At 39.3% G+C, this 27,869-nt stretch overlaps 1 protein-coding gene across 4 annotated transcripts in view; it reads right to left on the minus strand.

Moving 5' to 3' along the window:
- The window catches only part of REPS2 (RALBP1 associated Eps domain containing 2), a 328,460-nt gene that overhangs the window by 146,609 nt on the left and 153,982 nt on the right, over nt 1–27,869 (minus strand). For 2 of the 4 annotated variants that reach the window (XM_073902042.1, XM_025857563.2), the window contains exons 14-15: nt 15,448–15,509; nt 13,512–13,604 (exon numbers count right to left, since the gene is read on the minus strand). In XM_073902042.1, coding sequence (XP_073758143.1) covers nt 13,512–13,604; nt 15,448–15,509 — 155 coding nt within the window. The remainder of the gene's footprint in view (nt 1–13,511; nt 13,605–15,447; nt 15,510–27,869) is intronic. The other 2 variants (XM_073902043.1, XM_025857570.2) reach the window with 1 other exon arrangement.

A 27,869-nucleotide genomic window follows, 5' to 3' on the forward strand; every position in this document is an offset into this window, starting at 1 on the left:
ATAGCAGAGAACTTCCCTAATGTGGGGAAGGAAACAGGCATCAAAATCCAGGAGGCACAGAGAACCCCTCTCAAAATCAATAAAAATAGGTCAACACCCCGACATCTAATAGTAAAACTTACGAATCTCAGAGACAAAGAGAAAATCCTGAAAGCAGCTCGGGAGAAGAGATATGTAACCTAAATGGTAGAAACATTAGACTGGCAACAGACCTATCCACAGAGACCTGGCAGGCCAGAAAGGACTGGCATGATATCTTCAGAGCACTAAACGAGAAAAATATGCTGCCAACAATACTATATCCAGCTAGGCTGTCGTTGAAAAGAGAAGGAGAGATAAACAGCTTCCAGCACAAACAAAAACTAAAAGAATTTGCAAACACGAAACCAGCCCTCCAAGAAATATTGAAAGGGGTCCTTAAGCAAAGAGAGAGCCTAAAAGCAGCATAGATCAGAAAGGAACACAGACAATATACAGTAACAGTCACCTTACAGGCAATACAATGGCACTAAATTCATACCTTTCAATAGTTACCCTGAATGTAAATGGGCTAAATGCCCCAATCAAAAGACACAGGCTATCAGATTGGATTAAAAAACAAGACCCATCGATATGCTGTCTGCAAGAGACTCATTTTAGACCCAAAGACACCCCCACATTGAAAGTGAGGGGGTGGAAAACCATTTGCCATGCTAATGGACACCAAAAGAAAGCTGGGGTGGCAATCCTTATATCAGACAAATTAGATTTTAAAACAAAGACTGTAATAAGAGATGAGGAAGGACACTATATCCTACTTAAAGGGTCTATCCCACAAGAAGATCTAACAATTGTAAATATCTATGCCCCTAACATGGGAGCAGCCAATTATATAAGGCAATTAATAACAAAAGCAAAGAAACACATTGACAACAATAAAGTAATAGGGGGGACTTTAACACCCCCCTGACTGAAATGGACAGAACATCTGAGCGAAAGATCAACAAGGAAATAAAGACTTTAAATGAAACACTGGACCAAATGGACTTTACAGACATATTCAGAACATTCCATCCCAAAGCAATGGAATACACACTCTTCTCTAGTGCCCATGGAACACTCTCCAGAATTGATCACATCCTAGGTCACAAATCAGGTCTCAACCGGTACCAAAAGATTGGGATCATTCCCTGCATATTTTCAGACCACAATGCTTTGAAACTAGAACTCAATCACAAGAGGAAAGTCAGAAAGAACTCAAATACATGGAGGCTAAAGAGCATCCTAGTAAAGAATGAATGGGTCAACCAGGAAATTAAAGAAGAATTAAAAAAATTCATGGAAACCAATGAAAATGAAAACACAACTGTTCAAAATCTTTGGGATACAGCAAAGGCAGTCCTGAGAGGAAAGTATATAGCAATACAACCCTTTCTCAAGAAACAGGAAAGGTCTCAAATACACAACCGAACCCTACACCTAAAGGAGCTGGAGAAAAAACAGCAAATAAAGCCTAAACCCAGCAGGAGAAGAGAAATAATAAAGATCAGAGCAGAAATCAATGAAATAGAAACCAAAAGAACAGTAGAACAGAGCAACGAAACTAGGAGCCGGTTCTTTGAAAGAATTAACAAGACTGATAAACCCCTGGCCAGACTTATCAAAAAGAAATGAGAAATGACCCAAATCAACCATTTCATGAATGAAAGAGGAGAGATCACAACCAACACCAAAGAAATACAAACAATGATAAGAACATATTATGAGCAACTCTATGCCAGCAAATGAGATAACCTGGAAGAAATGGATGCCTTCCTAGAGATGTATCAACTACCAAAACTGAACCAGGAAGAAATAGAAACCTGAACAGACCTATAACCACGAAGGAAATTGAAGCAGTCATCAAAAATCTCCCAACAAATAAGAGCCCAGGGCCAGATGGCTTCCCAGGGGAATTCTACCAAACATTTAAAGAATTAATACCTATTCTTTTGAAACTGTTCCAAAAAATAGAAATGGAAGGAAAACTTCCAAACTCGTTTTATGAGGCCACCATTACCTTGATCCCCAAACCAAAGACCCCATCAAAAAGGAGAATTACAGACCGATATCCTTGATGAACATGGATGCAAAAATTCTCACCAAAATCCTAGCCAATAGGATCCAACACTACATTAAAAGGATTATTCACCATGACCAAGTGGGATTTATCCCTGGGCTGCAAGGTTGGTTCAACATCCGCAAATCAATCAACGTGATATAACACATTAACAAAAGAAAGAACAAGAATCATATGATCCTCTCAATAGATGCAGAAAAAGCATTTGACAAAGTACAGCATCCTTTCTTGATCAAAACTCTTCAGAGGATAGGGATAGAGGGTACATACCTCAATATCATAAAAGCCATCTATGTAAAACCCACAGCGAATATCATTCTCAATGGAGAAAAGCTGAGAGCTTTTCCCCTAAGGTCAGGAACATGGCAGGGATGTCCACTATCACCACTGCTATTCTACATAGTATTAGAAGTCCTAACCACAGCAATCAGACAACAAAAAGAAATCAAAGGCATCCAAATCGGCAAAGAAGTCGTCAAACTCTCACTCTTTGCAGATGATATGATACTTTATGTGGAAAACCCAAAAGACTCCACCCCAAAACTGCTAGAACTCATACAGGAATTCAGTAAAGAGGCAAAGGATCTGTACTCAGAAAACTATAAAATACTCATGAAAGAAATTAAAGAAGACACAAAGAAATGGAAAAACGTTCCATGCTCATGGATTGGAAGAACAAATACTGTGAAGATGTCAATGCTACCTAGAGCAATCTACACATTCAGTGCAATCCCCATCAAAATACCATCAACTTCTTTCAAAGAAATGGAACAAATAATCCTAAAATTTGTATGGAAACAGAAAAGACCCCAAATAGCCTGAAGAATGTTGAAAAAGAAAAGCAAAGCTGGTGGCATCACAATTCCGGACTTCCAGCTCTATTGCAAAGCTGTCATCATCAAGACAGTATGGTACTGGCACAAAAACAGACACACAGATCAATGGAACAGAATCGAGAGCCCAGAAATGGACCCTCAACTCTATGGTCAACTCATCTTTGACAAAGCAGGAAAGAATGTCCAATGGCAAAAAGACAGTCTCTTCAACAAATGGTGTTGGGAAAATTGGACAGCCACATGCAGAAGAATGAAACTGGACCATTTCCTTACACCACACACAAAAATAGACTCCAAATGGTTGAAAGACCTAAATGTGAGACAGGAGTCCATCAAAATCCTAAAGGAGAACACAGGCGGCAACCTCTTTGACCTCAGCCACAGCAACTTCTTCCTAGAAACATCGCCGAAGGCAAGGGAAGCCAGGGCAAAATGAGCTATTGGGATTTCATCAAGATAAAAAGCTTTTGCACAGCAAAAGAAACAGTCCACAAAACCAAAAGACGACCGACAGAATGGGAGAAAATATTTGCAAATGACATATCAGATAAAGGGCTAGTATCCAAAATCTATAAAGAACTTATCAAACTCAACACCCAAAGAACAAAGAATCCAATCAAGAAATGGGCAGAAGACATGAACAGACATTTTTCCAAAGAAGACATCCAAACGGCCAACAGACACATGAAAAAGTGCTCAACATTGCTCGGCATCAGGGAAATCCAAATTAAAACCCCAATGAGATACCACCTCACACCCGTCAGAATGGCTAAAATTAACAAGTCAGGAAACGACAGACGTTGGCAGGGATGTGGAGAAAGAGGAACCCTCCTACACCATTGGTGGGAATGCAAGCTGGTGAAACCGCTCTGGAAAACAGTATGGAGGTTCCTCAAAAAGTTGAAAATAGAGCTACCCTACGATCCAGCAATTGCACTCCTGGGTATTTACCCCAGAGATACAAATGTAGGGATCCGAAGGGGTACGTGCACCCCGATGTTTATAGCAGCAATGTCCACAATAGCCAAACTGTGGAAAGAGCCAAGATGTCCACCAACAGATGAATGGATAAAGAAGATGTGGTATATATATACAATAGAATATTATGCAGCCATCAAAAGGAATGAGATCTTGCCATTTGCAACGACGTGGATGGAACTGGAGGGTGTTATGCTGAGTGAAATAAGTCAATCAGAGAAAGACATGTATCATATGACCTCACTGATAATGAGGAATTCTTAATCTCAAGAAACAAACTGAGGGTTGCTGGAGTGGGGGTGGGGTGGGAGGGATGGGGTGACTGCGTGGCAGACATTGGGGAGGGTATGTGCTATGGTGAGTGCTGTGAATTGTGCAAGACTGTTGAATCACAGATCTGTACCTCTGAAACAAATAATGCAATATATGTAAAGAAAAAAAAAGATAGCAGGAGGGGAAGAATGAAGGGGGGGAAATCGGAGGGGGAGACGAACCATGAGAGACGATGGACTCTGAAAAACAAACTGAGGGTTCTAGAGGGGGGGGGGTTGGGGGGATGGGTTAGCCTGGTGATGGGTATTAAAGAGGGCACGTTCTGCGTGGAGCACTGGGTGTTATACACAAACAATGAATCATGGAACACTACATGAAAAACAAATGATGTAATGTATGGTGATTAACATAACAATAAAAAATTTTAAAAAAACTCAAAAGCGCTCTGGGAAGGGAACACAGGCCCGTAACACTGAGAAAGGAATTCAAAATCCGACCATGGCAAAGGGGCCAATCACTGTGTTCCACGGACGTTCCAGATCACCCTGAGAAGGCAGAACACCTTACTCTCAAAGGTCTACTAAACACTTTTATGTGGTACAATCAGGAAACATTTCTCTATTCAGCTGTTATCCTTCTTTTCCACTATTTTCCATATAATCATTTTAATAGATGTCTAATATCCTATTAGGCAGATAGACAATACCTTAACCAGAGGCACCTTCTTGGACATCTGTATGTATTGTTTTTTATTTTTATTAATAATACTAAAATAAATGCCATCATAAAACTTTTCCTTTGTTGAAAAGGAATACATTTTAATAGCATTTGTTGATAGCTGGCAAAACTATGTATGCTCTTTTAAACAGCAGGGATTTATCCTTAATCTTCCCTCCACTAATACAATGCCAGTATTTCCTCACTATATCTCTGTCATCTCCCTGAACTTATCACTATGGCAGTTTCCTCTTACCTTTTTAATTTCTCATTCAATGCCAACTGTTTGAGAACAGCTTTCAAATTCCTTTAATAAATCCTTATGTGAGAGGACCTGTAGAACTCTCAAGATTCAATCAACAGAGGCTGGTCTAAACCACAATTGTCTTCATGTTACACCAACCTGGAGCTCTGATGATCAATGTGAGTCATCTGTGAACCAATCCTACAACTAGGGAACATACAGTAAAATGTACTGCCAAAATTAATACGGGGGAAAAAAAACGTTACACAAAACAGAATCATTCTACTGGAATATTCGACCTTGATAAATTCAAAACAATATTATCTATAGTGAGAGATAAATTTATCAGAATCTGAGTTTAGTTTAAAATAAAGCCTTTTAGGGGTGCCTGGGTAGCTCAGTCATTAAGCGTCTGGCTTCGGCTCAGGTCATGATCCCAGGGTCCTGGGATCGAGCCCCGCATCGGGCTCCCTGCTCTGTGGGAAGCCTGCTTCTTCCTCTCCCACTCTCCCTGCTTCTATTCCTTCTCTCACTGTCTCTCTCTCTCTCTTTCTCTCTCAAATAAAATCTTTAAAAAAAATAATAAAGCCTTTTATTTTTAAACAGAGGATACAAAAACCAATTTTGCTATTGTTTTCCTACTCTCTATATCATTTATCTCAACTCTACATCATTTCCTTCCTTCTGCTACCTTTGGGTTTAGCTTGCTCTTCTTTTTCTAATTTCTTATGGTATAAAGTTAGCTTACTGATTTTGGATCCCTTTTTAAATATAAGTGCTTATAGGTATAAATTTCCCCAGAGTACTGTTAGTACTGTTCCCTCATAGGTTTTGGTATGTTTTCTCTTTCATTCATCTCAAAGTTATTTTCCAATTTCACTTGTAACTTCCTTTTTGACCCACTAGTTTTTTTTTAAGAATATGTTGCCTAATTTCCACATGTTAGTGAATCTTCCTGTGTTATATCCATTACTGATTTCTAGTTTCATTCCACTTTGGTCACTCTTTATGATTTCAGTCTTTTTAAATTTATTGAGACTTGTTTTGTGACTAATAACTGGTCTATCCTGGGGAATGTTCCATGTGCCCAAGAGAAGAATGTGTCTTGTGCTATTGTTGGGTGAAGTGTTCTATAGATGTCGCTCAGGTCTAGGGGATTTAGAGTGCTGTTCACATCCTCTATTTCCTTATTGGTCTTCTGTCCAGTTGTCCTATCCATTACTAAAAGTGAGATTTTGTAGAACTGTCTGCTACTTCAATTCTATTGGGTTTTGCTTCATACATTTTGGGGCTCTGTTGTTAGGTATGTATATTTTTATAAATTTTTTACCATCTTAATGGAATGACCTTTTTATCAATATATAATGTCCTTCTATGTCCTATAACAATTTTTGTCTTTAAGTCTATTCAGTATAATGTGACTAAAGCCACCAGGCTCTCTTTTGGTTACTATTTGCATGAAATATGTGCTCTCTTTGGCAGCACATATATTTGCATGAAATATCTTTTTCCATTCTTCCATTTTCTTTTTTTTTTTACGATTTTATGTATTTATTTGACAGAGAGAGACACAGTGAGAGAGGGAACACAAGCAGGGGGAATGGGAGAGGGAGAAGCAAGCTTCCCGCTGAGCAGGGAGCCCGATGTGGGACTCGATCCCAGGACCCTGGGATCATGACCTGAGCCAAAGCCAGATGCTTAACGACTGAGCCACCGAGGCGCCCCACCATTCTTCCATATTCGACCTATTTTTAACATTGGATGGAAAGTGAGCCTCTTGTAGACAAGCATATAGTCGGATTACTTTTTTAAATCCATCTGTTTCTGCCAATTAATTGGAAATATTTATCCATTTAAAGTAATTACATATAAGGAAAGATTTACTTCTGCCATTTGCTGTTTGTTTTCTATGCCTTATACCTGTTTGGTTCCTCAGTAGTTCCATCACTTCCTTTTTTATGATTTTTTTTCTAGTACACCATTTTTGTTACCTTCTCATTGTCATATTTTTAATATTTTTTAGGTTTTTTTCTTTAGTAGTTACCCTAAGGATTGGTTAACATCTTAACTTTATAATAATCAAATCTGAATTAATACCAACTTAGTGCCAAGAGTATACAAAAACTCTACTCCTTTACAGCCCTGTTGCCCCTTATATTATTATTGTCACAAATCATATCCTTATATATGTGTGCTCATTAACACAGATTTGTGATTATTGTTTTAAGTATTTTTCTTTTAAATCATATAGAAAACAAGAGTTACAAATCAACACTACTGGCTTTGAGATTTACCAATGTGGCTACCTTTACCATTCTTCCTTTCTTGTTATGGCTTCGAGCTACTGTCCAGTGTCCTTTCATTTCAGTCTGGAGAACTCCCTTTAGCTTTCGTTATGGGGCAGGTCTACAAGTGACAAATTCCTTGGGTATTTGCTTATTGGGAAAGGTCTGTCTCTAGTGACACTGTCTGTCAGGGTATAAGGTGCCTCCCCAGGCCACCTGTTGCCATTAGATCAGGGTTAGGAGACCCCTTTGGTCTCTGCTAAAACCATGTTTGCCAGCTAGGAAAGTACCACCCCAAGTTGTCTGCTGCCACCAGGGGAGGGTCAAGAGACCAACTCCCAGATTGGTCTCTGATGACACCACAGAGAGGAACATCCATAGTGTCTGGCTGGGGTAGGGCAGGTGTTGTCAAAAAGGTTTCTATCTAGCTTGTCTACCCTTTTCCCAGTCCTTTGACTAGAGAGTAGACTTTTCTCAAGGCCTCTTTTTTTTGGTCTACATTTGTTGGCAGTCCCAGGTTGCAGGCTTCTCCAGTACTCAGTCCAGGATATACAGCAGACTTTTTTTACAACTCAGGGAGCTCACTGCCATGCCATTACTCAAGTCCTAAGGCCCTAGCCAGTCCACTTTCCTGTTTACATCTTTCAAAGTCCTCTTTCTGTTTATTACGTCCAGGGCTTTTAGCTGTACTGTGCAGTGGGGTAAAGCAGGGAGAAATTAGTCTAAATCATCTCGTCCTCAATTGTGTTTTATGATGTTTCAATTATATTTGCAACAAAATTTTTCTTGGACAGAGGAATACAACACAGAATCAGAGACCTTAGGCACTAAAAGGATCTATGTACCCTCATCTTCACATTGTATAGGAGAGGCAGTAGGTCTGTGAGACCCATCTGCGTACCCCCCACAAAGCGACAGAGTAGCAGAGCTAAGAACGAGAGCACAGACACACTCATGTTGTGTTCTGCAGCTTTCAGTATGTTCTTTCGTCATCACAGATGAACACAGATCCTGGGGCTACATCTTCTTTCCTGCATTACAAAGATACTCATCAACATACTGTGATTTTCAGCTAATCTACAGCGTGCACCATAAGAACAGGGTAACACTTGAAGAAAGCGAAGGTAGCATTCTAGGTGATAGGTTTGTAAACTCTCTTCAGAATAATTATGAAGTTTCAAATACATGAATACACAGAAAAATATCTTTCGACACATACTAAACTTACATACTGATGAGTGAAAATTAGGATGTTGAATATATCTTTGAAAGCTCACAAATATGCTTTATCTACATAGCCAATATATTAAGGTGATTCGATGACTAATGTACATTACATGAGATCATCTGCATATCTCATGACATCTGATGCATGCCCACTGAGTTTTAATGTGATCAGGAGAAAAGCCATAAAATGTTAGAAGTGGTGACATTTCCATATTGTTTATACTTAAAGAATGTTTTCCTATAGATATTTAAAGTTGCCAATGAGATAGTACTTCATTTTACTCTATTAAAAATTATTTAGTCTGTAGTTAAAATGGATTGAGTATGCATGTTAAACTTTAATCAAATTTACATTTTAAAAATCTATTAAATAACCCTGTGAGAAACTTACATTATCACCAGTAATGCCTGCCCCCCCCCCCCCGCCAAAGACAAAGAGAGAAAGAACAAGTGTGTATGGAGCTCTGAAATGCTTAATTTCTTCCAGGAGAATTTACTATTTTGTATCACCAACTATACATTAACTTACAGAAAGAATACTTGAAATGACAGGATATTAATTTATAAGGACATTTTCTAGAAAAGCATAGTGTCGGGGCGCCTGGGTGGCTCAGTCGTTAAGCGTCTGCCTTCAGCTCAGGTCATGATCCCAGGGTCCTGGGATCGAGCCCCGCATCGGGCTCCCTGCTTGACGGGAAGCCTGCTTCTCCCTCTCTACTCTCCCTGCTTGTGTTCCCTCTCTCACTGTCTCTCTCTCTCTGTCAAATAAATAAATAAAATCTTTAAAAAAAAAAAAAAAGAAAGAAAAGCATAGTGTCAAGTATTTTGGAAGTATTTTGGAAGTAGTTCAGGGCCTACAAACTGCCATTTGAGTTGAAGTGAGCTCGTCTTTCCTTTGAAATGACAAGAGGGTAGGATCTTACTTAAAAAGTTGTGTCTAAGAAATTTGGCTTTGAAATAGAACAGCAAGCCCAGCATACTCCTACTGGATTCAGTAGTGCCTTAGGGACCTCATTCTAGCCAGATGACAAAGTTAGATGAAAGACTCGCTACGTGGACTATGGTTTCCTCTCAAGGCCACCTGGGTTCACGGCTAGTCCTTCAAAATAGTACACACAGAACCTGAGGTGCGCAGTGGCTAGTCCTTCCAGCAAGACCATCCCATCAAGCCCTCTAACCCTGCTGGAGTCAGCCATCCCAAGAAGACAGACTCCCAAGGCCATCCATCAGGATCTGGGTTCTTGTCCCCACGGGGTATGGGTACATCCCCTAACCTGACCTTATGCCTCCCACCCTCCCCAACTCAAGAAAGACTTCCACTGTGCACTTAAAGAACTCAGGGCATGGGGCGCCTGGGTAGCTCAGTCATTAAGTGCCTGCCTGCCTTCAGCTCAGGTCATGATCTCAGGGTTCTGGGATCAAGCCCCTGCATCAGGCTCTCGGCTCAGTGGGGCATCTGCTTCTCCCTCTCCCTCTGCCCCTCCCCCTGCTTGTGCTCTGCCTCTCCTCTCTCTCAAATAAATAAAATCTTAAAAAAAAAGAGAGAGAACTCAGGGCATACCATTAACAAATCCCATAGATTCTCAGCTTCATCTCTGAACATTCCTTTTCTTGCCTTAATTCAGTGTCTCTCAATCCAGGCTACACTTCAGAATCATGTAGGGAGCCTCTTAAAACTCCCAAAGCCTGGGCCTCCCACCACACCAAAATCTCTGGGGGTGGGACTCAGACCTCAGTAGGTTTAAAGCTCTCCCCCAGATGATTCCTGTGTGCACAATGTGAGTACCACTGGGCTAATTGATACCCTGTGCTCTCCCATAGGGGCTGCTCCCCAGATAAAACTCTCTTGTCAGGGGGCCCTTCCTCTCCCAAAGCTCTGGCACCACTGGGCCTCAAGGGGCCTCAAGTGGGCAAGCCACCGGCTCTTCACTGCCACGTCCAAACACTAAATCTCTCTCCCCTAAAATCTAGCTTTCTAAATTTCAGACAGTTCCTTGAACACATGGGAATCTCTTGCATGCCTGCCTCCTTGCATTTGCTTTTTCTCTACAGTAATGCTCTGAACCCCTCAGCCATCTGAAAAGAAAAGTTCTCTTGTTTAAAACTCATTTCACTGGTCACCTTAGCCCTTCCATGAAGCCCTCTTGGTCTAAGCTTAAAAGTATTGATCAAATGCTTCCTCCATAGTACTTTCACCCTACAGTGCTATTTTAGTACTCATTGTATTGCCAGTGAGAAGCACTTGCCGTTATAAGGTAAGAAATTAGTGGTATCAACAGGAAAATTCCGAGCACATTAGTCTACAGGGAGCCCCAATTCATCAAATGTGGTGCTAATATAAAACTGAAAAGATGGGGCACCTGGGTGGCTCAGTCGGTTAGGCACCTGCCTTCGACTCAAGTCATGATCCCGGGGTCCTGGGATCAAGCCCCACCAGTATCGGGCTCCCTGCTCAGCGGGAAGTCTGCTTCTCCCTCTCCCACTCCCCCTGCTTGTGTTCCCTCTCTCGCTGTGTCTCTCTCTGTCAAATAAACAAAATCTTAAAAAAAAAAAAACTGAAAAGATTATCCTTTGTACCAAAAAAACTTTTTTAATAAAGATTACTGCCATAAGAAATTTGGCATGAGGGGCGCCTGGGTGGCTCAGTCGTTAAGCGTCTGCCTTCGGCTCAGGTCATGATCCCAGAGTCCTGGGATCGAGCCCCGCATCGGGCTCCCTGCTCTGCAGGCAACCCTGCTTCTCCCTCTCCCACTCCCTCTGCTTGTGTTCCCTCTCTCGCTGTGTCTCTCTCTGTCAAATAAATAAATAAAATCTTTAAAAAAAAAAAAATTTGGCATGAGATCAATACAATTAAAGAGATTTAATTACTGGAGTACCAAATAGGCCCTTAGCAGAGAACTGACCTACAGGACAAGCACCAACTCTGTAGATGGCATTTTACTCAGTTTATATGCATACAAACAGTGAGCTACTAAGTTTAGCTCTCATGTTAACTCTGCTCCATATGAAACAGTTAATTCTAACTGCTTTTTAATCATTTATATTATGAATCAGTCTTTTTAAAAAAATTAATAAATAAACATGTCACCTCTTCTGAGCTGAGCCAAAATACCATGCCCTGGTCTCTAGCTTGTCCTCAAGAAAACATGGAACACAAACCATCTGACTCTTTATATAGTCACTTGGTCCCTCTTTGATCTTACCTATAGTATGCAAAATAAAAAGATCTGTTTCTTTGAATTTATTCCTTTTCCTAACTCTAGGGCCCCATTTGTATAATTTACTTCAGATGTCCATATCATCATACTAGTGCTTAGTATTAACGGCCAGCTAAACTGCATTTTATGCTGAAAACCTATACTTCATCTCTCTTACTTGGTAAAAGTAGAGATATACTTCTAGCATATGTAGAAATGATCTCAATATACCTTTGTGTATATATATATGTATATATATATACATACACACACACACACACACACACACACACACACACACATCTGCAAATGTACAAATGGTTTTCTCTTACATACTTAAAACCTAGAAGGACATCACTGGCCACACAGTTTTTTAAATAGTTGTTCCTTTTTAGGGAACAGAATGTTTTCTTGTTTATTATAATGTAGTCTTAACCATTTATCATGTTAAGTAATATGAAAAATTTAAATCCAGGGGTGCCTGGGTGGCTCAGTCACTTAAGTATCTGCCTTCGGCTCAGGTCATGATCCCAGGATTCTGGGATTGAGTCCTGGGCTCCCTGCTCAGTGGGGAGTCTGCCTCTCCCTCTCCCTCTGTACTCGAGCTCACTCTCTCTCTCAAATAAACAAAAATCTTAAAAAAAAAAAAAAAGAAAAATTTAAATCCAAAACCTTTTTATTTTAATCTCTTCTCAGAGCTACTGATAAATTTAAGATTGAAATTATACCAAGCTTCCTTGTTTCTCCCCTAGGTACTACAGTTTAAGCCTCGTAAAAAAGTCTCTGAGGTTAGGTGTATATATTTTTTTCCACAATCAGGTCGATTGTCCATACATAAGAAGGAACACTCAAAAAAATGTTTAACAGAACAAAAGAAGAACTCAAAGTTTACTGTAATAAAGCTTGTGGTAAAAATGACCTCATGAGAGAGTAAGCCAGAAGGAAAAGAAAAGCAAATAAAAAAACACAACAAACTGAAAACATGACAACTAGAAATCTGAAGCTAACATGTGGTAAACTTTCTTTTTCAGTTTCAACTCTTCTAGGGAAAACTACTGGCCTAAGATATTAAGATATAAAAATTTAACTTTAATCATATAATATAGAGAGGAGGTGCCAGATGAAAGCGGTTTGGAAATGTCCTTACCAATATTTTAAAGCTGGGGAGAATAATGTTCCCTAACCACCAAGCCCTCAGGGAACTGTTAAGTCTTGTATAAAGAAAGAGGTGAATGGTCACACACACTATGAAATTGCAAGCTTTACCAAAATTGACCAGGTTTCTTTACTGTAGGACTTCAAACCCTTTAATGAGCCCATACGCACAATGATGAATGAATCTTCACAAGCGGGGACTGAGGCAGCAGCCTCCGTATTTGTCTTACCGCAGAGCCCTGTTAATATCTCCCAGAAGACCACTTTATCACAAGCAGTGTGGGAAAGACTAGAATATACAGGTGCCCCATCCACGTGGTTAGGTGAGCCTCTCCCAGGGCCACTGGGAATTTGACACTGCAAAATGACTAAATACAGTCACACGTTCAGCACCCAGGATTTCCTCTGTTCAATGTGTGTGTCCCACTTACAGTGGAGGAAAAGGGGAGAGTAGGCGGAGGGAAGTGGTGAAGGGCTTTTCTGCCTGCATTTCTTACACACCTGTTTCTGTAGTCTGAAATCTCCATAGTTAGGCAGCTGAGTTGGAGGCCTGGGCTGAGCACTGCACTCACTGTTTACATTGTGATGGGAAATCTGGTAGACAAAGAAGCAGTCTCATTCATTAACAGTGACTTGAGAATTCCCAGCCCCCCATCAGATCCTTGGTCACTAAGACCCCAAGCAGGCAGGAAGCCCACCTCAAGCAGGTCAAATGAGGACTGCAGATAGCAGCAACACATTTCACAACCAGGAAGTCATTCCTGTTACTTGTACAGCAGAAGGTAAGGAAGTTGATCACAAAAGCCCTTTCAGACAGGTCTTGCATGCATTCATCCGGGTGGCTCCCAAGCCCCAGTTTGAAACCAGTAGCTGGTAGATAACTGCCTCCCGAATGCCCACTATTTTGTTGTGACAAAGCCCAGGTTTGCTGTTGGTGCCAGTCAGGAGTTTGGTCTCATCTAGGTCTTCCACAGGGGGCACATAGTGAAAGCCTCACCCGCTAGAGCAACAGATCACTCTCTTACTGTATACATAGACGCTTCAGCTCCAATGATGGGGAGGGCAGGGACCTTTAGGAGACAGACCTCAGTTTGGGAGCTGGCTCTACCTATTTACTAGCTATGTCACCTTGGCTGACTTGCTTAACCCTGTATGCTTCAATTTCCTCATCTGTAAAAAAAAATTAAGGATATTAACACCTACTTCATAGGATTTTTGTGAAGATTAAATAATGGATTGAAAGCACTTAGCACAATACCTGGTCTACTACAGATTCTCAATAAACAGAGCTATTCATTTAAATGAGTAGAAATTATAACCAAGGAAAAGCTTAGGATGGAACTAAAGCTTGCCATTAGATATACAACAGGGACTTAAATACTTGTTGACTGATTAATCAACAACTTTTAAAGCCAATCCTGGAGTATTAGAAAGGGGGTTCTCACTCGTTTATATGTGAGTCAGGAAGAACAGGGCTTTTAATTACCCTTCAAACTGAGGAAGGAAAGCAGTACTCATTGTATTTGCACCTCAAGGTTGAGCAGATGCTAAAGATGATCTAATTCTCTAAAAGAAGGACAAGCAAATGTTCAAAGTGGTCTCAGTGACTCAGCAAGTCCTAAGATGTGCCATGTGGAAAGGTATGTTCTGAAGCATCTAGAGCAATAAGGCAGAAACTAGGACTGTTAATAGAGAAATTTCCCAACATTTTCTGCTGAAAGTTAGAGGGCCTTTAAAGACAGAAAGTCTCTTCAGCAGCAATTAATGAAAGGAAGGATCTGTAGTGCCCTTTACCACACTCTGCAGATTTGCTGCTTGCTTCTCATTTCCAACTCTACAAGGAGTGTTGATGAATAAGGCCACAGTAGCACATATAAATGAGGCAGAATTAATTCACAAGTGAAACGGACTTTGGTGACACACTCTCCCAAGTCCTGCTGTTTCAGCTTATTGTTCCAAAGGAAAATACCATCCTAACGATAAAGAAAGCACTGTAGGCCCAAACCACAGCACTAACACCCTGGTGATTGACCATTAATTATGAATTAACACAGCTCCTAAAATACTGATGAAAATATACACACTCAGACTGTACATACTATACAGAAAAACCATGTCCCCAACCCCCCAATTGGAGAGACACCCATTCTTCTACTTCTTTCTCTATCTGAAAATGACATGCAACCCTCTATGGCCAAAGGTAAACCAGTATGCATTTGTTTGGTTGCTTATCAAGGAAACTTTCCCTTTTCCACATGAGTCTGGAGGACTGGCTGGATAAGAAGAAATGCAACCACTTTCTGCTCTCTTTGTCCAGATGTCATCTTGGGAATGTGACCGGCCAGTTCTGTGGCAATCAACCCTTGCAAAGGAAGCACAGTGGTAGGACAATTTCACTATACCCAACAGTTCACAGAAATCAACTTCTGTTTCCTACCTGTGATGGGCAAGGTCTTGGAGGGAGCGCAGGTGGTGGAGGTAACAATCCTGACTTAGTAGCTGAAAAGAAAAACATATACTGTTAAGAATTACCAAAAACACATCGGGTGCTGCACTCAGGGTAGAGTCTGCTTGAGGTAGTCTCTCCCCCTCTCCCTGTGCCCCTCCCCCCCCAAATAAATAAATATAAAAAAAAAAGAATTACCAAAAGCAAAATACCCTTTCCACTTTTTAACTAGGAATACCAATTGCAGTTAACATGTTTAAGTTATTAAAATCCATCTGAAGGCTTAATTTTAAAAAAAGGAGTACATGCTATTTCTAACCCCTTTTTCATTTTCCTCCTCTCTACCCCAAGTCCAATTATTTATATAGGCTGTTTTGATTAAGACAGTATAAAACAGTAAGGAAAAGATACCCTTTGATCAAAGAACTGGAACCCAGCAAGGGAAAGGCAGTCAATCCCTCATTATTCTGATGTTACTTATTTAGTTCAAATAATCTAGGCCCTTTGGTTTCTCTAATATTTCTCCCTATTTCTTGGCCATTACACTACTCATTAGCTCAGCAACTGGGTTACAGAAACGAAGGGAGCCGGAGTCCCCATGGGCAGTTCTGCTGCCCTGTAAGCTAGTGGGTCTGACAACAGCAGGGAGGCTGAAAGAGATGGGACTAAATGATGTTGAGGAACCCTTCAAAGATCTCAATTTCCTTTTCTCTCCCTGATCCTTATTAGCAGAAATAATAAAATCTGTTTCTACAATAATCTGGCTCCATTTAAATAAAGGATGTTTTGAACAAAAGTCTTAGTCTAATTTTTTTTTAATTCTGTGAGATACAGAGAAAATTTGAGTTAAGCCAAGAATGTCTGAGTTGTAAACTAAATGAAATAAACATCTGCTAGTGAATTATAAATAAAGCTCATAATCACGCATAAGAAATAAGTTTATTATCACACACTGGCAAGTTAAATCATATTCTTTACAAACTCCTTTAAAAAGCATACCGTGCTCTATCTAACCATACCTAGTTTATTGGCAATTCTATAATATGTGTGCTAATATTTGGACAATTTTCTGTGACTTAAAAATAAATCATAGCAATGTGCCAAGAACATGAGGGTTTTTGAAAATCACTTTTGATCTGACCTAGCTAGATCAGACGAGCCAGAAGATGGAGTCTGGGGCTTTCCAGAAAGGTAACTTAAGAGTAATTTCATAGACATTTGCATTCTGAGCCAGTGCACGGATCTGGTACAACCATGTGGGCCCATCAATGATTTCTCTCAATCTGTCTTTCATTAAAATTTATGAAACACATCAGTGGGTCAAAACTCCAGGGGTGGTGAGACCTTGAACAGCCTTGGATAACAAAGCATGTAGGCAGCAGAAAAACAAAAGCCTCAGGAATTATCCATCTCAGAGCCACTCCTTACTCTAAAGGTCCTCAGGATTGGGCCTTTAAATTACCAGCTTCTTTAAAAAAACAAAATTTTAAAAATCTTACACATGCTTTTAAAGGAAAGGCCTTGCACTGGAACAAAGTGTGTGTTAAAATAACCCTTTATTAACAAAAGAGGACTAAGAATTGATAAGCCATTATCAAAGAGGACTAAGAATTGACAAACCATTAAACAAACTTCCCCTTCCAGCAAGAGGGAATAACAAAGACCAGATTCACTCTCCCATTTGAAACAGCCCAAAACAAACACGTTTTTTATATGAAATAAGTTTTAAGACATGAGAGGGAAATGTATAAAACAACAGTTGTCAAGACACTAGGAAATCCTGTAACAAAAGACAGTGATCCCTGAGAGACGGGAAACCAAACAGTTGAGTTGTAGGACTCACTGTCCCTGCTTAGTATACTCAGATATAGGACCTACATCCAGATGCATGTCCGATTCATTTCATTTTTACCATTTTTTAATTTTAAAAAATGCCTTATTTTTGTAAAAGATGATATGAGGATGTTTCTGAATATACTTTTGGATAAAATTCTACCACCTATGAATATTAACAGCAATTTGGTTTCTTCTTTTCAGTACCTTTATCTATTTTTTGTTTTTTATCTTACTTACCTGGCTAGAACATCTACTGTAAAGTTAACATAATAATCATATGGGCATTCTTCTCTTGATCTCAAAGAGAAGGCTTTCACTATTTCAACATTAAGTATGGTATTTGCTGTAGGTTTGTGTAGAAACCCTTTAACGGATCATGAAAATTCTCACCTATTACTTTGAGATTTTTGTGATAATCTGTTGATGCATTTTAACCAAAATTGCATGTGCACCCACTGAGATGATAGTATGATTTTACCCCTTATAAGTAGTTAATATGATAAGTTATATTATAAATTTTTAAATATTAAAACACCCTTGCCAACCTAGGATAATCCCAACTTGGTCAGGTTTTTATATCTGCTAGATTTAGCTGGCTAATATCCTGTTTTGGATTTTTGCCAACTATATTCATAAGTGAGACTGATAAGTGAGTTTCCTTGCTCACATGGTTATCTGTTAGGCTTCATTCAGCTGAAGAGTGTTCCCCATCTATACTCTGGAATAGGCTGTTGTTGCTGACCGGCAGGTAAAACTTGACAGCAGAAGCATCTGGGCCTGGAGTTTTGTTTGAAACAAGATTTTTAATGACTTCACTTCTTTAACTGTTACAGGATTATTTAGACTTTCTAATTCTTAAGTCAGTTTTGATAAATGATATTTTTCTAGACATTTATTGTCTAAAAGTCCATATTTATTGCCATAAAGACATTCCCATGCCCTCCTCTACTCATCTTAATCTCTGTGCACATAACTTTTGTTTTCTACTAATAGTGTTTGTATCATCACTCTAGTTTCCCTTCATTGAGCTCACCTGACATTTGTCCATTTTATTACTCTTCAAAAACCAACTTTCCTGAACCTCTGTATTGTCTGCTTGCTTTCTGTTTCATTAATGTCTGTTCATTTCCTTGCATTTTCTTTCTTTGGGCTTATCCTATCGTTCTTTTTCTAGCTCAAATTACTTGCTTAACTGATTGCGTTTCTTCTTTTCTAATATAAGCGTTCAGTGTTACAAATGTTCTTCCAAGTGTCACAGGTTTTGATATGTTCTCATTCAGTTTTTAAAGTTTTCCTAGTTTCCATTATAACATCTTTTATAATCTTACCTTTTGTCTGAAGTCTTTAGAATTTCCTTCATGGATAGTCTGTTGTAGCAAGCTTAGTCAGTTTGTGTGACTGAAGTCTTTATTTTACCTTCATTCTTCAAAAGATTATTTCACTGGGTATAGATTCTAGATGGACAGCTATTTTCACACAGCACATTAAAAATAAGATTTTGTGGTCTTCTGGCTTGCATTGTTGCTGTCAAGAAGTCAGGTGTCTATAGAATCATTGTTTTTTTGGTAAGTAGTCTGTCTTCTCCCTGGTTGCTTTTTAAATCTCTTTGAGGTACTCTGCAGTACAAAACTTGACACTGAGTCTGCCTATCTCTTCATCCTCTTTTTCTTTCATAACCTACTGATCTTCACTAGAATTTCTGAACCATGTGGCATCCTGTTCACTCTGGGAAATTCTGAGTGATTCTCCAAATATTGTCTTTCTGCCATTTGCTCTTAACTCTCCTTTTGGAGTTGTCTCAGCTGTGCTGTGTTCTGGATAATTTTCTAAGATCTACTGTTCCAGGAACTAATTCCCTTTTCAACTGTGCTTAATGTCCTGTTAATCCAATCTTTAAGTTTATTTCAATGACTGTTTCATTTCTGGTTCTATCTGATCTGTTTTCAAAATGGTTTTTCCATTTTTATAATTTCTTGGCTATGTGCTCATTTTCTCCATCTCCTTTTCTTTCAACTTATTGAATATATTTATGTAACAGTCTGTGTCTGATAATCCCACAATCTGAGGGCTTTGTATTTACTACCCTTTTGTTGCTCCTGCTAGCTCTCTCTGTGTTGCATTTCCTAGAGTGCTTGGCAACCTCTGACTCTGAATGCACATCCCTTGGAACTTTACCCGTAGGAATTGGGCCCTGTGTGGAAAGTGGGTTCCTCCTCTACTGTGTCTGCCAGAAACCTGGAGGTGCTTATCAAACTGGGATCACTTGAAACTAAAAGCTTGGCTTGATACTGTAGAGGATTCCTAGTTTCTGCTGTCCTGAATTTTAGTAAATGTCCTATAGTAAGACTTCTGAGTCTAGATAGTAGCTTGAATATCTGCAACTAATCTCAGTCTTATCTCATTAACATAATAGTGAAAAGAAACTGTTTAAATTTTCTTGTTTAAATTTGGAACTGGGAAAATAGATGAGTGGCTGATAGCTAAATGAGCAGCAGAGAAAGCAGACAATAATCAAGGTGTACCCCAGTTCTCAAGAACTGATGACATCAAATTCCTCTGGAAGTAGGGGTAAAATGAAGAAAGCAATAAAAAGTAAAGAAAATTAACTAATAGTCAATCTTATTTCCTACCCTTTAGAAGGGCATACCTTGACAATACCATTGAAGACTGGGTTCCAGCTACACCTCACGCAGGTTTTGGCTTCAGGATCCCTGCTCCTATGGTCCCCTCTGCCTGTAGTGTCCATGCCCTACCCCTACTCCACCTGGATAATTCAGGATATAGGAAGTGTCCAACAAATACTTGTTTGAACTAACGTAAGAACTACAGGACCATGATCCATCCCCATATTAAAAAAAAAAAAAAAGACTAATTGAAGCCCTTTAGGAGGAGTTAGATCCTGAGATTTTTCTCCCACATTCTGCATATTTTCATCATGTCTCCCACTCCAGCAAAAGGCTAGAAGTATCTTTCTTCTCCAGGGAGGTCATCAGGCCCAAATGAAGGCATGGGGCCATAGTGAAAACAGGGGGATCTAGTAAATGTATACATTCTGAATGCTGAGACTGCCAACGCTCTTCCTCTCTGCTCTCAGACTTTTGTATCCAGAGGTTAGAAGAAGTGCTCCAGGGAACTGGACCAGCCAAGAAGATTTAGATACCAACATCAAGAGATCTCCAACAAGATGACCAAATCAGATCATTCCACCGTGAAACCCACAGACAGCAAGTCCTATCCATTTATCCATATATTCCAATCAGCTTTTTACTCCCTTTCTTAAATAGAAACAGATGATGAAGTATTATCAGATATCTGCATAAAAATTTCTAAGAGCAATAGAAATAAAAAAGGTTAATCTCAAAGATACAGATTAGATCTATAATAGGAGAAAAATTTAATGTATATTAGTATCACCATAATGATGCTTCAGTTTATTCCAGAATTACTTAAACATTTACTATGTATAAGGCATTGTCTGAGGTGCTGTGAAAATACCAATGGAAAAAAAACAGGAAAAAAAGCTCTACCCTCATGAAGCTTTATTTTACTGAGAAGACAGCGAATGGGGTGGGAGTAAGGAGTGACATTTCTCAAAGTTATCAGGGAAATCCTCAGTAAGAGATAAGAGATGTTACGTGCAAAGATGAAATACTCAAAATGCTACTGAAAAAAAGAACAGTCAAATAATTAAAAAGAGCACCTGGAAATTAAAAACATGATGGCAGGAAAGGAAAGCTTAATAGAAAGGTTCAAAGATAATCGAAGGAGATCTTTTTTTAAGGATTTATTTATCTGAGAGCAAGAGAGAGAGCTCGCACACGTGACTGCAGAGGGGAGAGGCAGAGGGAAAAAGAGAGAGAGCCCCAAGCGGACTCCACGCTGAGCACAGAGCCCAACGTGGGGCTCGATCCCACAACCCTGAGATCACGACCTGAGCCAAAACCAGAAGTGGGACACTTAACTGACTGTGCCACCCAGGCACCCCAATCTAAGGAGATCTTTAAAAATGTAGAATGATATCCAAATAAAAGTTCCACAAGAAGACAGAAAATAGCAGAGAAAAAAATCACATAGTCCAAGAAAACTACCCAGAAATGAAGAACAGGACTTTCTAAATTAAAAGAGCCTACTGAGTACCCAGAACAATGGAAGAAAACAGACCCGTGGCAAGGCACATCAATACGAAATTTCGAAATACTGGAGTTTGAAGATTCTACAAGTTTCCAGCAGGGGGTGGAAGAGGAGGGCAGGCCACATCCAAAGGATCAAGAATCCGAATAGTTTTAGATTTTTAATATACCACTGAAAGCTAGAATTCACTGGAGCAATGTCATGAAAATTCTGAAGAAAACTGACTTCCAACCGATGGTTTAATATACAAATGAGCAGCCTGCATGATGGTTCAATTAAAGGTATTCTTAGACATTCAGGGGTTTGTACTGAGCTCTATGAACCCTTTCCAAAAAAGCTACTCAAGGATGTGTTCTACCAAAGCAAGAGATTAAACCAAGAAAGAACAAGGCATAGGATAAAGGAGCTCCAACATGGAAGAAGAAGAGAATCGTTGGATGACAGAGAAGGGAGATGCCATGATGAAAACTATGTACCAGGCACAGAAGACAATCACTCTACATTTCTTCAAACAGATGAAACTAATACCTGTGTCAGAATTTCATAAGAGGAACTTTAGAAAATTGAGGGCGTCTACAGTTGCTTCAGGGGCAAGTACACTGAAAAGAAATAAGCTGATTACGCACTCCAAGGCCAACAAAAATCTGCACAAGTAAGAAAAGTAAATCATTTACTATGTGGCTTACACAGCCATAAGAATAATGTAAACACTAAATACTGATCTAACCAAAATTCTACTCTAACTGTACTGAGAGGGTGAAAGAGGAGAAAAGTTGCTAGAAGGGGAAGGCAGCAGATGATGACTAAAACTGAAAAGACAACAAGAAGTTATACAAATACGTTATTTTGAAATGTGAATACCAAAAGGATATAAACAATTCTGTAGCAGAGTGTATTCTCTCAAGTCCTGAGGTATATCAATGGTCTTGGAGGTACTTCCCAAACTTCAGTTTATTCGCTCAGTTCAGCATGGAGCCCTGGGCCTTCCCCGCCACCGTATCAGGGCATCACGTGTGATTATTCACTTTTCCAGCTTTTTCCCTCTCTTTCCAGAAGTCATGTCCACTGACCCTCAGTCAAGAGAAGGTAAAACTAAGAGTACCCACTCACTTCACTTCACTCCAGATTGGAGTTTGAGTAAGAAACCTACTCTCACACATGGCTTCTAGAAGGAGGCAGGCAGAGTCAAGCCTCGGGTTTTCCCTTAGCTGCTACTCTCTCTCAAAAAAAAAAAAAAAAAGGCATTAGCTCATGCATCTTTCCTTATTTGGTTCCTGCTGAAAAATCTCTTCTATATGTTCATGACCCCACGTTCATTTCCTTTAACAGTAGGTGATACTAATCTAGCTTCATTCTACCAAGTTTATGTCTGATTCACCTTTTTATCTCCCAGAGCACCTAAACACACCGCCATGTGTGTATTAAGTATTCACATGGTGGGTGAATAACTGGAACTGAATTTAGTAAAATATCTCCTCTTATAATAGTTTCAGTCCATTCATGATCTTAAATTGGATTCAAATATTTTATCTGGCATGCTTTTATCAATTTAAAAAAGAGAAAGGGGCGCCTGGGTGGCTCAGTCAGTGAAGCGTCTGCCCTTTGGCTCAGGTCATGATCTCAGGGTCCTGGGACTGAGCCCCACATTGGGCTCCCTGCTCAGTGGGGAGTCTGCTTCTCCCTCTCCCTGCCACTCCTCCTGCTTGTACTTACTCTGTCAAAGAAATAAAGAAAATCTATAAAAAATAAAAATTAAAAAGAGAGAAAAAGTACACCTTCATGCAAAGTGAAACTGAAAAAATACTTTGGCTGAGTAATCTAGCATACACATGCAAAAGATGACAACATACCTGTTAATAGTAACACCTGCTTTCCCAGAAGGGAAGAGAAGGAGAGAAGAGGGGAGGAGAACACTTTTGATGCATATATTGAAAGCTATACCATACATGTGAAGCAACTGTAGGTTTATTCGTGAAGTCTCACAGTTAACAAGGTGGAATACCAGGTATCAGCAAGGTTTTGTCAAATCAGAAAATTTTATAAGTGTAATCAGGGAAAAAATAATAGATACCCAAATCCTGAAAGCCAAATTTAAAAGTTAATGAAAGAAACTGCCATTTAATCCTAAACTCAGAAAACACAGTAATAATTACTAATGTTTATTAAATTTATTGAAAGATGTGCATTTTCTAGCACTGATCTACTGAATCTCAGGTTCCTGGTATCTTCATCCAAAACCTTAACCTCTAAATTTTTTTATCCTTTTATTTTATTATGCTTAGAAATTTCCAGACAAAATATTACCCATATATGTTACTATTTACTAATTTCCCTCAGATTTTTACAAAGCCCCAAATCAATGATTTAATGAAAACATGTTCCAAATTACTAAGTAGAAATAAAGCAGCAAATGTGGCAATTGAAAGCTGCAAGGAACAGAAAGCCAATTCTTCAGGGGAGAGACACTTGGAATAACTTCAGCTGTGAAAAGGTCTCCCATTCCCCCCAAACTAGGAATATTTTATGAAGAAAATAAAACCATTCAAATGCCAAAGGAAAAAAAAACACTTAAAGGATGGAAAATGTTGAAAGGAGCCTGCCAATGGGACCTGCACTTTTAAGCATCAATCAAGTAGAGAGTTAGCCATATGCAAAGCTTCAAGGATTTCATCAGTGAGGACCATTCTTCTTCTTGGCAAGTTCATTAAAATGGCTATTTCTTTGTAATAGAAAATGTACTTTCTTTCCTTACTAATCACAAAAGCATGTGTGAGCCTATGCCTATCTCCTAATCACCCAGTTACACACAGTGATGGGTTCATATGTCATATACACCTACGAATATGACAAAATGTTTGCCAGGAGTACTTTTCCAACAAGAGCTGCTTTGATCCCCTGATAATGCCCCACATCCCCCAAACATACAAGCTCGTTCAATTCTCTGTTAAACACAACAATTATTTTTCACCAGTTAAAAGATAGGAACTTAACACATGACTTGGAATTGTTCACCAGAGAAAATATTAATGACTGAGTTTGGAAAAGTAATGAGATCAAATTCAATTCTTCCACTTCGCAGATGAGAAAATTAAGTCCTGGAGAAGTAAAATGACATAACCAAAGCTACTATGAGGCAGCAGTCGGTATCACATTTTGAACCTACAGGACAGGTAATGGAAAAGGGCACTGAGATAGGGGATAAATAGCTGGACAGGTGTTATTGTATGTCCAGGGAATAAGCATGTCAGAAGGTTGAAAGTAAAGAAAACTATGCAGCTTCAAGGCACTAAAATGATGCTTCTGAATATGCTACATGCCACATACTCAAATAAATAGGATGCTAGACACTATCTTAAAATGTGCCACTGTAGCAAATATTTAGCCTTCTAAGTCATGTGATTACCTTTTCGCAAGACTACACATGACTCCCTTGCTTTAAAAAATATTCAGTGTAGGGGCGCCTGGGTGGCTCAGTTGGTTAAGCAACTGCCTTCAGCTCAGGTCATGATCCTGGAGTCCCAGGATCGAGTTCTGCATCGGGCTTCCTGTTCAGTGGGGAGCCTGCTTCTCCCTCTGACCCTCCCCCCTCTCATGTTCTCTCTCTCTCTCATTCTCTCTCTCAAATAAATAAAATCTTTTAAAAAAAATTCAGTGTGGTACTGCCATAAGGACACATAGATCAACAAACAGAACAGAGAGTCCGGAAACAAACCCTTATATTTATAGTCAAGTGATTTTCAACAAAGGTGCCATGGCAACTCAATAGGGAAAAGAGTATTTTTCAACAAGTAGTGCTGAAACAACTGGATATCCACATACAAAGAAATGAATTTAGACCCTTAGCTCACACTACAGACAAAAATTAAATCAAAATGGATTAGAGATATGAATATAAGTATATTGTAGTATTTTTAGAAATAAATAATAGAAAAACTTCAAGACATTAGGTTAGGCAAAGATTCCTTAGATATGACACCAAAAGCACAATCTAAACAGGAAAGAATTTATAAACTGTACTTCATTGAAATGCAAAACTTTTTTGCTTCAAAATACTCCATTAAGAAAATGGAAAGACAAGTCACAGAATGGGAAGAAAATATTTGCGAATCACACATCTGATAAAGGCCTTACATCCAGAATATACAAAGAACTCCAGAATATATAACTCAACAATAAAAAGACAAACACCCAATTTAAATATGGGCAAATGATTTCAGTAGACATTTCACCAAAGAAGACATAGGAATCATTAATAAGCACATGAAAAGATGTTCAATATCATTTGTCATCAGGGAAACAAATCAAAACCACAATGAAATACCACATCACACCCAGCAGGACAGCTATAATTAAAAAAAAAAATAGTAAGCATTGGTAAAAATGGGAAGAAACAGTAACCCTTACACATTGCTGCTGGAAATGCGAGATAGTATGGACACTTTAGAAAACAGTTCGGCAGTTTTTTAAACTACCATACACCCTGTAATTCCACTCGTAGGTCCTGTGCCAAGAGAAATGAAAACATACGTCCCACAAAGACTTGTATGCAAGTGTTCATGGTAGCATTATTCCTAACAGGCAAAAAGTATAAAAAAACTCAGATGTCCATGAAACTGAAGAATGGAGAGACAAAATGTGGTACATCCATACAATGGAACACTACTCCACAATAAAAAAAAATGAAATACTGATACATGCTAAATTTAGATGAACCTCGAAAACATCAAAGTATAGAAAAACCAGGCACAAAAGACCCATACTTTGTATGATTTCATTTATATGAAATGTCCAGAAAAGGCAAATCTAGAGAAACAGGAAGAAGACAGATTACTGGTTATCTGGGGCTGGGCGTGGGGACTGACTAAACAGGCATGAGGCATACTATTGGGGTGCTGAAAAGGTTCTGAAACTGGATTATGGTGACAGCACAATTTGATAAATTTACTGGAAATCACTGAGTTGTTCACTTAAAATGGATGAACTTTATGGTCTAAAAATTATACCTCAATAGTTTTTTTTCAAGCTAAGGGTAGGGGAAAAAAGTATGATTAGTCATATGGGAGAAGGAACACAAATAAAACAAAATGGGCCATAGTTGATCATTGTTGAGGCCAGGGATTCAGTATACTGTTCCTTTCCTTTTTTTATATATACTTAACATAACAATCTGATAATAACAATTTATATTAATAACAATTTTTGATCATCAAAAAAAGAATTCCTAAGATCTCCAGCTATCTATGAAGACAAAACTTTCTTTCCTGTCTCCCTAAAGAACCTCGGGGAAATTGGCCCAACACTGTAAATCACATAAAAGAAAACACAGGAGGGGCACCTGGGTGGCTCAGTCGTTGAGCATCTGCCTTCGGCTCGGGTCATGATCCCAGGGTCCTGGGATAGAGCCCCGCATCGGGCTCCCTGCTCAGCAGGAGGCCTTCTTCTCCCTCTCCCAGTCCCCCTGCTTGTGTTCCCTCTCTCACTGTGTCTCTGTCAAATAAATAAATAAATCTTTAAAAAAAAAAAAGAAAGAAGAAAGAAAACACTATTACTTTCTTGCATATTGGGCACCATATCTATTTTTTAATATATCTGTGAACTTTAGATGAATTATTACCCACAGAAAAACAGTAAGGTGTGCTCCCCAAATTAAATTAATATAGATTGCCTTCTCCAACACCAAATCTCTTGCAACAAAAACTTGAACAAAGAGGGCGCCTGGGTGGCTCAGGTGGTTGAGCAACTGCCTTCAGCTCAGGTCATGATCCCAGGGTCCTGGGATCGAGTCCCGCATCCTGCAGAGCAAGGAGCCCGCTTCTCCCTCTCCCTCTGCCTGCTATTCCACCTGCTTGTGCTCTCTGTCAAATAAATAAATAAAATCGTTAAAAAAAAAAACCTGAGCAAAGAGGATTCTCATGGAGAACAAAGCAATTACATTTTCTGGATCTCAGTCTTATCACCTGTAATATGTGAGAGGTGGCCAAGATGACATGTAAGTTGTCTTTTAGCACTGACACTCTATGATTCTAGAATTGATTTGCCAGTTTTTTCCAGTAACTCCTTCTTCTTGCACCACAGGTTAACGAGGTCCCAGACAGAGATACGGGCAGTTAAGCAACAAAAACGCATGAGAATTAACCTTGGTAAAGGTCAAGTTTCATTTCTCATATTACTTTTACATGAATGCATTTGTCCTAATCTATGAAACTCCTTAGGTTGGTTAAAAACGTGTATGTGTGTGTGTCTTGGACGGAAGGCAGGCAGGCAACTTGGCAAAAGATTCTATTATCATGGTAGGGTCTCTTTTCCACCATGACATACAGTCAAACCAACATCTAAGTCCAAAACACTTCCCAATGAGTTTGTGATGACAACTCCACATCCAAGTTTCTCAGTCACCCCACCTTTTGCAATCTGGACTAACCCTACCACTCCAATGAACTGTTCTA

This window comes from Callorhinus ursinus, unplaced genomic scaffold, assembly GCF_003265705.2.
Source record: "Callorhinus ursinus isolate GAN/ISIS: 27379988/994484 unplaced genomic scaffold, GSC_fseal_2.0 scaffold16, whole genome shotgun sequence".
In the NCBI taxonomy this organism is placed as follows: Eukaryota; Metazoa; Chordata; class Mammalia; order Carnivora; family Otariidae; genus Callorhinus; species Callorhinus ursinus.